The 12,848-nt window shown below is 40.7% G+C and overlaps 1 protein-coding gene across 1 annotated transcript in view; it reads right to left on the bottom strand.

The window, feature by feature from the left end:
- Nucleotides 1-1,206: 1,206 nt before the first annotated feature.
- The window catches only part of DDX10 (DEAD-box helicase 10), a 191,828-nt gene continuing 180,186 nt past the window's right edge, over nt 1,207-12,848 (bottom strand). Inside the window, exon 18 of the mRNA XM_080377188.1 lies at nt 1,207-1,905. Coding sequence (XP_080233314.1) covers nt 1,704-1,905 — 202 coding nt within the window. The 3' untranslated portion in view covers nt 1,207-1,703. The remainder of the gene's footprint in view (nt 1,906-12,848) is intronic.

Genomic DNA, 12,848 nt, shown 5'->3' with positions numbered 1-12,848 from the left:
ATAACACTGTTTCTATGATACCCTGTCTGCTGGCAGAACAGCAGAAGCAACATTTGGAGAGAAGAATTTGCAGTGTATTTTCAGTTTTGGGTAACTGAGCTAAAAGATAGCATGGAGTAGAGGGAGAGGAAGAAAGGCTTACTGAATTGGTGCTGATGGATTCCTGTAACAAAAAAGAATGGGGAAAGTGATACTGAAAAAAAGGGAGTATTTACTTTAATATGTCCTTCATATAGGTGATGGGAAGACCAAACTTTTTGAGACAATGTGTACTTTATGATTTGCTGAAAGGAAGCAACAGGGGAAAGCCCTCAGGCATTTGTACCTACTCAGTGGTTTACTCTCTATTTTGTCACGTAAATTTTACAGGTCTGCTGAGACAGTCATCACTTACATGCCTGTTTGCTGTCAAAAAACTTGTGTCAGCAAACAAAACACTGGATTTTCCTGCTCCCCTTTGTTTTCTCACACAGCAGCCTTCCCTCTGCCTAGGTTGTTTTGGAGATGTCTAAAATGCTCAGCAGTTTTCCTAATTTTCCATATTGCCTGCAAGAGTTTACCATGCTTTTTCCCGAACAACATGCCAATATTCTTGAGGGGGTAGTCAAGAATGCAAGCAAGACAATGGTGAGTTTGGCTTATAGCTGGCATTTGGGTGCAAGCAAGAGAAGAAAATCTACTTATACAACGAAGAATTTGGTATTGTATTAATATTTCATTTTGCTTCGGAGAGAATACCCGGTTCTTCCCTTCCCCAAGAAAGGACTCACATAGCCTATGTCTTATTGCTGTTCATCAAGGCACAGTGGTTATCAGTGAGCATGCACAAAACCTGCAACAAATAATCACGGTTTGATGGGATGAAGCTTGTAAATATGCTCAACAATAAATTATTTTTCCTCATTGTAACAAAAATCTTCATAATAACAGAATTCCTCATCATAACAAAAAAAAAAGGCGCTCACTTCCAGCTCTAAGTCTGCGACAAAACCTACCTTGTAACCAATTTTAACAGGCAGCGTATTGCTCTACCTTTCTGTGCCATCACTGTGTTCTAATTCACATGGGATTCAAATGCAAGATTCAGTTTTAGCTTCTTAAAGGGGTTTTCTGAATTGCCTAACACCAGTGACAGAATCCTAATAGGAATGATAACTGGAGGATAAATAAATGCTTTTTTAACAAAGCTGCAAGAGACACCAAAAGTTTACACCAAGGCTTCAGTAATTTTTATTACAATATTTTTAAAATATGTGCATGATACACAGAAGAAGAAATGCTGTTTATTTTTAAGTAATATGATTTGAACTGCCAACAGTATTTCTTCTTTCATAATTTTAGTACACACACCTTTAAAATAACAAACCTGACAGAGTCAAGACAGGAGCATTCTGTTTTTATCTAAAGCAAGATTAAAATAAAAAAAGATAATTGCTTCAAAACTTGGGAGATTTTAATTTATGAACGAGTTACTGCAAAATGACATCTGGGGATTTAGGTTGGAAAGTTCATTTAGAAAGCCTTATAAATCAAACTAAATATTGTCTGTAATCTATGAGGCAATCTAAGGCAATCCCATTGCACATGGAACTCATTTATCTACGTCCACTGGTACCCAGCTGCCCAGATGCCAAATTAATTTTGTGTAGACTCCTGACAAAATTGTGGAGATGTCCCAGAAAAGAAAACGTGCAGAAAAATAATTAGCTGTGACTGCTGAGCAGACGTAGTACAAGCTCCTCATCCTCTGCCAGAGAAAGCCCAGTATCTAATGGCAAACAGGGGTCCTCCTCCTCCTCCTCCTCTTGGCTGAATTTCGTCTTCTTTCTTTTCCGCGGCATTTCTTCTGCTGCAGTACTGTTGCTATAGCTTCTTTTCTTTTTTCCACTCCTCTCCTCAACTTCACTGCAGAAACAAATCAATTAGTCTTTTTAACAACTGTGGTAATCAATATAATCATGTAATCAAACAATTCATTTTAAACAAGGCAAATTTATGTCAAGATAAGTGCAAACAAAATTACAATTCAGAAGGGCAAAGCGATAGAAGCCGATGAACTCTGAATGTCTAAATTAGAACTGCTTTTAGGCCGAGGTGATGGTGGATGTTCTGCTGTCTTAATTGATTACAGTATATCAAGATATTGCTATCAGTCTTATCTAATTATTTGCTGCCTTATAGACTGACTGACAACTTGACAAAACTGATTTAGTGATGTGTTGGTGGACCTTTACATGCATTCAAGATCCTGTCTAAAATAAATACTGGACAAAAATAAAAACACCAGAACTGTCATTTCATTGGCGAATCCTACATTTAATACAGTTTTGATCTCAGTCTATGTAATTCAAGCCACTCTTTCCCCTTCTTTCAGAAGCTTTCCTTGGGAGATATTAACCACCTCTTTGCCATGAGAGAAAGAGGAAAAACCCAAGCCGGTTATTTTCCCTGGTGAATTCCTATTTCTTCTGCTGATTTGGATGAATAGCGTTTTGCAGCCTTCAATCCGGATGAAACAGCTGCGTATCTGTTTCAATACTTTGACTTCTGTCACATGGCCACATGACAGCAACAGGAGGAAAGCCCAAGCTTTTCACATATCTTCATGTGTTTTTTGTCCATTAACAGAAAATTTGCTATAAATCACCTTATCTAAGATTAAAATAATCTAATTAACAAAATCTGATATAATATCCATGTACCAGGTTATAGGGAGCTGGTTGTCCTAAGCTGTAGGGTAGAATTCATACCAAAATGAGCAAAATGCAACCCCTCTCACCCCAAACCACTCCCTCCAAAGAAGTTAACTGAAACAAAATGGCATTCTCAGTTTTTCACATTTGTATTTTAAGGAATATGACAAAAACAGAAAATGGTTTTTCTAAAACAGGTTGCTAAATTCAGATTTTCAGTTAAAATCTGGCAAATTTCTACCCAGAAAATTTGATTAACTTAAAAAAAATAGACGTTATCAACAACAACAAAAAAAATGCTTGAATTGTTATAATTGCTTGAATGTAAACGTAATGTTTGCGAAATGTTTCATTCAGAAATACTGTTTAGAGACTTAACAGTTAGAAACAGCAGTTGTAACAAACAGCTCAAACTGGGCACTACTGTCCTTTGAAGACAGCACAGGAATGCAATGCCCACTTCAAACCACCACCAGCTGCCCACCTTGCTCTTCCATTAATAGGACTATTTACCAGCCTGTGAAACACTGGTTTCACCACTCATTGGAAACCAGCCTAACCCAAACATTAACCCCCAAATATAGCAGTTTTCAAAGAAGTTCCTGAATGCTGGCTGAGAGGGATCGGCAGCGCAATGCTTCCTCCTCTTCCTGGCTTACACACGGTGCTTTCTGGCTGCCTCTCCATCGAGACAAAGGAATAGCGTAAGATCTGATGGCCTTGCCCTGGACTGCAAACGTGTGACCTGCTTCCCTCTCTCATCCATCCCACCTTTCATAGAATAACAATGCCAACTCCCACCTGCTTACTACAGCACAGAGAGAGGAGGGAAATCCTATGAGAAACACCTTGCATTCCCACAACTGAAACAAATCAAACACCCTGCCTTTATATTGTCCTTCTCCACCTATCCTAAAGAAACAGCGTAAAGCAACCAGATCTAACGAGAGATGTCCCTGCCCATGGCAGGAGAGTTGGACTAGATCTTTAAAGGTCCCTTCCAACCCAAACCGTTCTATGATTCTATGAAGAGCTGATGACTGTGCAGCAAATACTTTTCCTAAAATGGGGAAGTTTCAAAGGATACAGCAACTTTGACTGCTTTCAGCTGTCATTTGCATGGGGGTGGCATTTTCATTTCTTACCAATGCTTATTCTATTCCTTTCCTGGGGAAAGATCTAGTTATCTCTGTAGTGCTTAAGATAGTCCATAAATGCTGAAGCTATACTGATGGTATATGAAAATATGCTAAAGGACTAAGACTTCTCACTGTTCCAAGTGGCCAGTGTGGGTCTGGGCTGGAGTTCCATGGTGTTCACTTTGATCAGGACAGAGTATAGGGGTTCACTTTAAAAAGTAAAACTAAACCTCCTTAAGTAAAAACATTTTAGCTCGTTTGCAAAAGAGCCAATTATTTCCAGCATTCAAAGAGATTCTGAAGCCCTGTTTGCATTCATAATTGACTAACGCTTCATCTAGGACATTAGTTCAAAAGATCTTTGCAAATAAAACAATGCAGAAATCTCACAAGTTAGGAAATAGCAGACCTTAAATACCAAAAATTATATTAATTTTTGGCGTTTCAGGGGCCCATAGGCCTACATGTCTGTAAGGTATAGCATTTAAATACAAAACACATTTAGAAGAAACTGTGAGATTTCTAATTTTTTCCACAAACAAAAAGCACATCAACTTTCATCATAAGCTTTGTGGGAAGATTATGCTGAGTCAAGCTGTTTCTTATTATTACTGAGGGATCATGGTGCTTGATTAAGTACTAAAGATGTATCTACACGTTAGCAGGTATATTTTCACACTAATTTCACCCCTACTGGGCTGTAAGCTGGAGAGTGAATAAGGAAGAACATATAATGCAGGAAGCAGGAGCAAAGCCACTGAGCAATGAAGAGAACTAAAGGTTTGTGTTCTCGTGATGCACAAAAAGTAGAAGCAAAACAGTATTTGACAAAGGCAATTAGGAAGGAAAGCAGTCATGTGGAGCAACTAAGATGTTCGTAATTTTTGAGATGCAGAGAGAAGACAGACAGTGCCTGTCCATAGAATGGTTTGGGTTGGTAGGGACCTTTAAAGATCAGCTAGTCCCACACCCAACCCTGGCCCTGCAGGATGGATTTTTACCAGCAACGGCTTGGGTGGCGTAGAGAAGGGCTGTACTGCTCTGGAAGAGCAGTCAGACACATAGCTTTTAGGAAGGATGAAAGAGTCAATTTTAAAAGGAAGCTGAAAAATAATCAGAAGAAATATCTGGCATCATGATGCCAAGGGGCATCCTGTACTCCATCTGGGTGCTTCTCCTTAGCTGTTTGGACAGAAGGCTCTTTGGAGGAGATATAATATGTATAATTCTCAGGTATGCATGTAAAAGGACTGACTGTGAAAGCAGCTATATGGGGATGACTTCTACACTTAACCATCAAATGAATCGGTCTCTTTTGACCAAAGGCCTGTCAGTCCACCCTGCAGAGCCCATCTTATCATTGGTCACTTTCCATGGGCATAAATAGCCCCTTATTCCTCACAAACTGATACACTACCAGCTGCATCCACAAATAGCCAAAACAAAATAAAGTTATTCTAAGGTGAAGTGTTTTCTAACAGAACAACACAGTTAGAAAGCAACTCCACAATTCAGATGCAAACCAAAGCCAGCGTGGTTTTTTTGTCTTCTATTTATAACACCTAGAAAGCAGCATATGCAGCTGGACTATAATTCCTTCCTTTTACCATCTGGTGCAATCTAGCTTTTCAGCTGCCTGAGTGACCTGTGCAGTCTGAAGCTGTCTGATGGAAGGATTTACTGGGACTGGGCTGTGTTTACACAGGCGAGAAGGTACCAACAGCCAACTTATCAACAGGCTCGGTAATTTCTGTGCTCACTGTTTGCACAGCTGTAACAGCGAAGGAAGATACTACTGTTTGATACGTACTGTTTATTACTCAAACACTAAAGCATGGTTTATGAATCCTGTCCCTTAAATAAATGCCAGCATATATGAATGGCATCTGGGAAACAGGGGATCTAACTATGACCCTGATAGCTACACACCACAAAACTCTAATTTAACTACTCAAAAATAATTTCACAAGTATGTTTTGAGGCAATACTGAGAAAAGACAGAAAACTTTTAATTGCTATTATTTAACTTGTTTCTGGGCTTCACAGTATGTCTTAAAACCTAAATACAGCTTGTTAAGTGCTTGAGAGTCAGTCATTTGAAATGTGGAGCCACACAGCCAAGTTGCTGTTGTTCAAAAAGCGTGGTACTACCATGACATCTCTAGACAGGCTCTGCTTCAGTTAACATTTATCAGAGCTTGCTTTGGAGCCTAGGTTTACCATCACTGCTCTGGAAACAAACTGCCCTTGCCACTGAATTGCAGGCCATGAGTCAAGTTTCCAGGCTGCAATATAGCACACACAAGCTCTTTCCCAAAGAAACGTACAGGAATAATGAATGAATCTGTTAATAAAATACAGTTCAGAAAAGTTAGGAACAATTTATACCATAAATATTGGCATTTTGCTAATCAAACATGCTGTGCCACAAACCTTTTTCCATGTAATAAATTTTAATTCACAAGGCCATGGCAGCAATCCTAATGAAGATTAATTACTGCAGTGCCTTCCATAAAGCCCAGTGCAGCTTCTTTCTTACTTGCTGTCAGAATGCTACAGCATATAGAAATGGTAATGAAAATACATTGTGTTGTGTTATTTCCTGGATTTGGACAGGCCGGGCCGATGGGCCGAGGCCAGCGGTGTGAGGTTCAACCAGGCTCAGTGCCGGGCCCTGCCCGTGGGTCACACCAGCCCCAGGCAGCGCTACAGGCTGGGGCAGGGGGCTGGGAACTGCCCGGTGGGAAAGGGCCTGGGGGTGCTGGCTGACAGCCGGCTGGGCATGAGCCCCCCGTGTGCCCAGGTGGCCAAGGGGCCAGCAGCGTCCTGGCTGGTGTCAGAAACAGTGTGGCCAGCAGGGCCAGGGCAGTGACTGCCCCTGTACTGGGCACTGGTGAGGCCGCACCTCGAACCCTGGGGTCAGTGTCGGGCCCCTCGCTGCAGGAGGGACGTCGAGGGGCTGGAGCGTGTCCAGGGAAGGGCAGCGGGGCTGGGGAAGGGGCTGGGGCACAAGCCCTGTGAGGAGCAGCTGAGGGAGCTGGGGGTGTTCAGCCTGGAGAGGAGGAGGCTGAGGGGAGACCTTATCGCTCTCTACAGCTGCCTGAAAAGGGGGTGTAGGTAGCTGGGAGTTGACCTCTTCTCCCAAGTAACAAGGGACAGGACAAGAGGAAATGGCCTGAAGCTGCACTAGGGGAGGTCTGAATTGGATATTAGGAAAAATCTCCACCAAAAGGTTGCCAAGCATTGGAACAGGCTGCCCAGGGAGGTGGTTGAGTCACCATCCCTGGAGGCATTTAAAAGTCATGTAGATGTGGTGCTTAGGGAGGTGGTTTAGTGGTGGACTTGGCAGTGCTGGGTTAACAATTGGACCTGATGATCTTAGCGGTCTTTTCCAATCTAAATGAGTCTATGATTCCCTTACTGGCCATTCCACTGATGTAAATCAGCTCTAAAACTAGATTTATAAAAAACAATTGCAGGAAAAGGGATGAATAATCTACTTGTAATGAAATACCAGTGTAATAGTACTAAAAGCAAAAGACAAGTCTGTCTTTTTATCATTTATTAAAGCTGAAGTACCATAACATGGAAGAAGAAGAAAAAAAAATATTTAAATGAAAACCAGACCAGCAAGATGTCGCAGCACTCTCCAAACTATCAAGCTGCAGCAAGGTCTTTTACCATCTCATACCAACATACTCTTCATGCCAGTCCCTCTGCTGCCTTCTCCTCATTTCACCTCATCCAGGGCCCACTCCCTCATCTCTTGCTTCTTCCTGGGCTGCTCTCCCTTCATTAGCTCTCAACCCCTTAACAGAACCAGCCACAGCTGCACCCTATCTACATCGGCCAACCCGCCACCCCTGAAGCCAGCCCACAGCTGTATATTATCGATGATAATTAACCCAGCTTCATTCTGCTACAGCAAGACAGCATGCTTAATACTTCTTACTATTGCATGGGAAGAATAGAGAAGATATGACAGGAAAAAGTACTCCAGCCAACCATCAACATCTCTGTTCCGCTCTGAAGTCACCTTTACTTTCTAAAGGCTCTAGCAGACAAGTGGCAGTGGACTTAAATCAGATGTCTGAAGCTGTAACAGCACTTTTCTTCCCTGTTCCCATCACAGACATTGCTGACCATAAAGCAGCAGCATCTGACTCAGCCCTGAGCCACCAGAGTTTCCGTTCAGTGTATCTGCCCTAAGCAATTTCATCTTAGCTTTATATACCAGCCTGAAAACTCAGATCATTCAGGAGCTGGTTCTCATATCACTGCTCTGGGTTGGAACTGCTCTAGCTAGAGGTCACCGTGGCTTCAATAAAACCATTTTAATTTGCTGTACATCCCTCTGTCAAAGGCTTAACCTCCTCTGAAATGTGCTGCTGCCTTTGGAGATGCTGCTAACCACCTACCTAACTGTTGCATATATTGTCATGCCTCCTCAGCTTCATCTGACACTGACATTCTTCAGATCCATTGTTCTCCTTTTCTTTTCTATGACCACTATCATTCTCCGATTGTTGACAGTTAATTTATGAATTGAGTTTTCAGTTAATACTCAACCCATTCCTCCTCCATTCATGCAAACACTTGCTGATGGCTTACTACATGTTGGGGTTTTTTTGAAAAGGTAATTTCTGTAGCTGACAAGTTTATGGAAAGCACAGGGGATCTAGTCTGACCTGCAGAGCATAGGTTACCAAATTTCACTAGAAAATTCTACCATCAGGTACATTTCATATAGTGAGCTAGAGTTTAACTCTTATAAAGACTTTCACAGCATAGGAATATCATCACATCTCTATCAACACCAATCCAATATCTCAACGTCCAATTTTGCAGCTAAACATCATGATCAAGCCCTTAAACTGAGACCTTTTACAATATTAAGTTCTGGCCTTCACAAAGTCACTCATATAACCTGAACAAAACACATTAGAGGGAGCACCATGATTTGCAGATTAATCATCTCAAAAGACAATGTGATGTCAACAACATCAAGGATCACATAAAACTTAGTAGGTCAGCATCAGCACCCTGGTATAAGAAGAAGGTATAAGAAACTGCACTTTGCCCCCTGTCAGCTGGTGACTGGCCATAAAATCACAAACAAAACAGTACCAAAATTAAGACATTTCTCCTTTCCCCTCATGTCCAAGACCTTTTCCATGCTGATCTAAGAGTTAATGTGATCAGTCACACCTATTAAAGCTTTAAAGAAGGTAACAATGAGGTCAATCGTAACTTTGTTCCTCCTCAACATTTTTATTTAAAGACGCTGAGGGATTAGAAAAAGATCAGAAACTCAGTTTGACTGCAAAATGAATATTTAAGAAATCTAGCTGCTTTTCTTCTACCCTATTTGATACACTTAAATTTTTCACCTCATTAACAATTTACATTGATAGCCTTAAACCAAATATGATGAATGTTGCTAGATATACAAAAATTAATCTCGTATTACATGCTTGCAGTCATTAATTACCCTGCTTGTAGAGGTATGGCTGGAAGGGAATTTTATTCATAGGCAAATTTAACTCATGAATTGTATAGCTCCCAAAATTTAAAATGGGGGGATGGTGGGGGCACAGATAGGGAGAAAAGATTAGCAATGTTTTTTACTTCTTAAACATGGACAGATGGTCTATTTTTAAAGACTGTTGAAAGAAGATACCCTAGGTCTCAGATACTTGCTTTGAATTATCCCTTTTAGAAGCACTTTATCCCCCTTAAAGCAAGTAGCAGCTACTGTAGTCCAACATATTTCTATTTTAATCCAACACTTTGAGCAAAAACTCTGAATTTTGGAAATATAAAACAGAATAGAGTTCTATTTTCTGATCTCAAAGCCCAATTTCACTGTGTGCTACTACTTGTTTTTGTTGAAATCATTAGGTCAGTACTTCCCAGCCCCAAGAACAAGTCATCACACAGTTAGGCACAGCTCTACAAGAGTTGCAGAAGGCATCAGCACTTGATGTAACAGAAACCCCTCCTTCCCACTACCAGCAAGATTGTTCTCATATTTACTCTTCTTGATCCACCAGGTCCCCATCATCCTCCCTCCTCCTTTTCATGCATACATCCCCTGCACCTCTTTCCTTCCTCATGCAAGTCAAAACCACTTCTCCATGGCCATATGCTCACCACGAACCTCTTCTGCTACCATGTTCCATTACCCGTAGGCTTACTGGTCATTCATTTTCTCTTGCTTTTCTTGATTTCCTCTTTTTCCAGTCCTAAATTAATATCCTTCACTGCATCTTTATTTTTCAGTTGTGCCTCTACTTCACAAAAGCCTCCTACAGGGTGCTCAGAGCAGCTCACAAGTCTCCAGACATACCTATATTGAGCCTTAAAGCTAACTTCAGAGCTGGAGAACAGACCACTACACTTTTCATTCACACACACCTAAAAGAAATGCGGCTTCATCAACACTCCCCACTAGAAACTGTCCTTGGCCTCTCCTACTGCACCAAATACCCTGGGACATTGCCCAGAAGAGCTCTCGTTGGCACCATCCAAAGTCACAGCAGTTGTGGACAATACAAACTACCATGTCCAGTACTTAAGCCTGTACCCTGGCCAAATCCATTTAGCCTGTAAAGACATGACTGATGTTCCCTAGGCTGGCCCAAGCCAGCATGGGATTAACTGCCACATGCTGCGCTGCACACTGGAGCCATCAATGGCTCTTAATTCTGACACACTCCCTTCAGGCACTCCTAGAAATGTCATTTTGTCCTGAACGCTGTCATCTTCCAAATCTATGTATTGGAATGTTGTTGCCCACTGCTCTTGCCCTTGTGAGCATCCCAGAGTTTTTCACTCTCCTCTTCCTTCTGCTACCTGTCCTAGCTGCTCTCACCACTCACGTCAATTAAATTACTATTCTTAGCAATGACTGACAAATCCACTCCCAGCCTGTGCCTGGCTATAATATAATACAATACCGGTGTCTCTGCTATCTGCTTCTGGAAATCACTTCCGATTATAAACTCAAAATTGTGGTCTTTGATGTTGCAGGTTTATCTGTAGTACTTCGGAGCAGTGCCTAAACTTATGTAGCCTCTTCTAGAAAGCTCTGAATGTCAGGACTAGCTAGGCTGTTTGAAACTGCTCTTTGGGTCCTTGTTAACTCCTGTTCAGCTTAAATGCTGGAGAAGAACTTGAAGCAATTTGACTCACTTTCCAAATTTCAGTCTTCTTGCCTTCTTAAGAAAGGCTGAAAACATCTACTATTCCTTACCCCAGTCCTCCAGCAAACACAAACAAGACTGAAATGCAGGAAAGTATTCAGTTAATTTGTGTAAAGATGGAAAATTTTACAAAAACATTTTTAAACCTCCTTGGAGGAAGATAAGGACCTTTTCTATTATTAAAAAGTCAACCAAAAGTCAGGGCAAACAACTGAGACCAGTACTGTGTCCTGAAGCTGACAGAAGCTGGTTACGAAGCTTCAAGCTATGGCAGTTCTTGAGACATTTGTTACCCCAAGAATGTCTTGCTCCTAGCCAGGGAAAGCTTAATCCTCCAAACCGAGACCAAAAAAGTGACCCAGACAGATTATAACCCCTAGAGCACTAAATGGACAGGACAGATTTGCACAAACCTTTTACTTAAAGAAGCAAAACCAAATTGCAACTTTGTAGTCATAAAATGAATGCCAAAAAATTTAACTGTGTAAGTCATCAGGGTTTGCATGGCAAGAATGTGCCAATATTACATGTGAAAACAGTAACAAAATTTACATTGGAATTGTTCCTTTGCCAGACCACCTTTTAAAGAACTGAATAATGCTGAGATATTAAATGGCCATCCATTATATTTTCAAGTATACAGAACATCTGAAATCTCTATATTAACTTAAAGAAATTATAATATAAAATGTCCTTTATTTCATGAGCCTTAGCGTCTCCTAGTCAAAATCCGAAATAGAGTTTTTAAACAAATTAGCTTCCACACATGGCTAAGTCCCAAAGACCAAATGAAATCCAACCTTCCAAATACATGATCCTTAGCCAGGCTTAAGGCAAAAATCACTTTTTAAAAAAAATTAATTGGTAAAACTTCCTGGATTTTAATCTGTATTTGAATTACAGATACAATGTAGATAGAGTATGATGGAAAAGGTTCTAATGTTGCACTTTGTTCTAAACTCACCTCCAAACATTATCCAAACAGCATATTGAAAGTACACTTGGTAAATCAAAACCTGCAAGCCTTAATACATGGCAGAAAAAACAATCCGTATCTCAGCTCCAGTTGGATCAGGTACATATATAGTGTATTTTTTGTGCCCAAAGTTACTCTCTTCAGTACAGATTAAATTCAAGACTAATCTCCTTAGGATAACTGAAATACTGTAGAAAACAAAGTTCCAAGACGACACTCCCTGAAAAAGTAACTCAAGTAAGAACAAGTCCAATAAACTGGAAAACCACAAAGGATTAAACTGTGTCTATGTGGTTATCAAATTTACATGTCTAAACCTGGCATACTGAAAACATGAAAAATATTTTTAAAAATCAGTTACCACATGTGATTAGTTGTAGATTCAAAGGCAAAGACAGACCACCCAATGGACCCTCTGGGTGCCTGAATTTTATTCCCAGGCATGTGTCACTGCCACGACCTTAGGGCAAGTTACTATGTGACTCAACATTCCTGCCTACAAAAATCATACTGACTTCTTTTTTTAAGTGTTTTTGAGTTTTGCCGAGGAAAATACTTCTTCAGAAATTATTACTACAGTCCTGTTTTCCTTTTTGAATGTTCTTTCTTTTCCAACCTACTTTGCAGGAAGGGGAAATGACCAAGACCCTAGACCTTCTTTGAATCTTAGCTCTGCTTGAGAGTAGACACTCTGACTCCAGGGGGTCAGATCAGCCATCGATTCCAAAAAATTCTGCACTGATTACCACTGCCAAAAGGATCTGTCCATCTCTGTCAACTTTTATTCTTAAAGCTTAGCTAATCTGGAGTCTAGCTGACATCTTTGGAAAAAGGA

The sequence above is a fragment of the Falco punctatus genome (assembly GCF_963210335.1).
Source record: "Falco punctatus genome assembly, chromosome: 2".
NCBI lineage: Eukaryota > Metazoa > Chordata > Aves > Falconiformes > Falconidae > Falco > Falco punctatus.
This window is presented reverse-complemented; position numbering and strand designations above follow the sequence as displayed.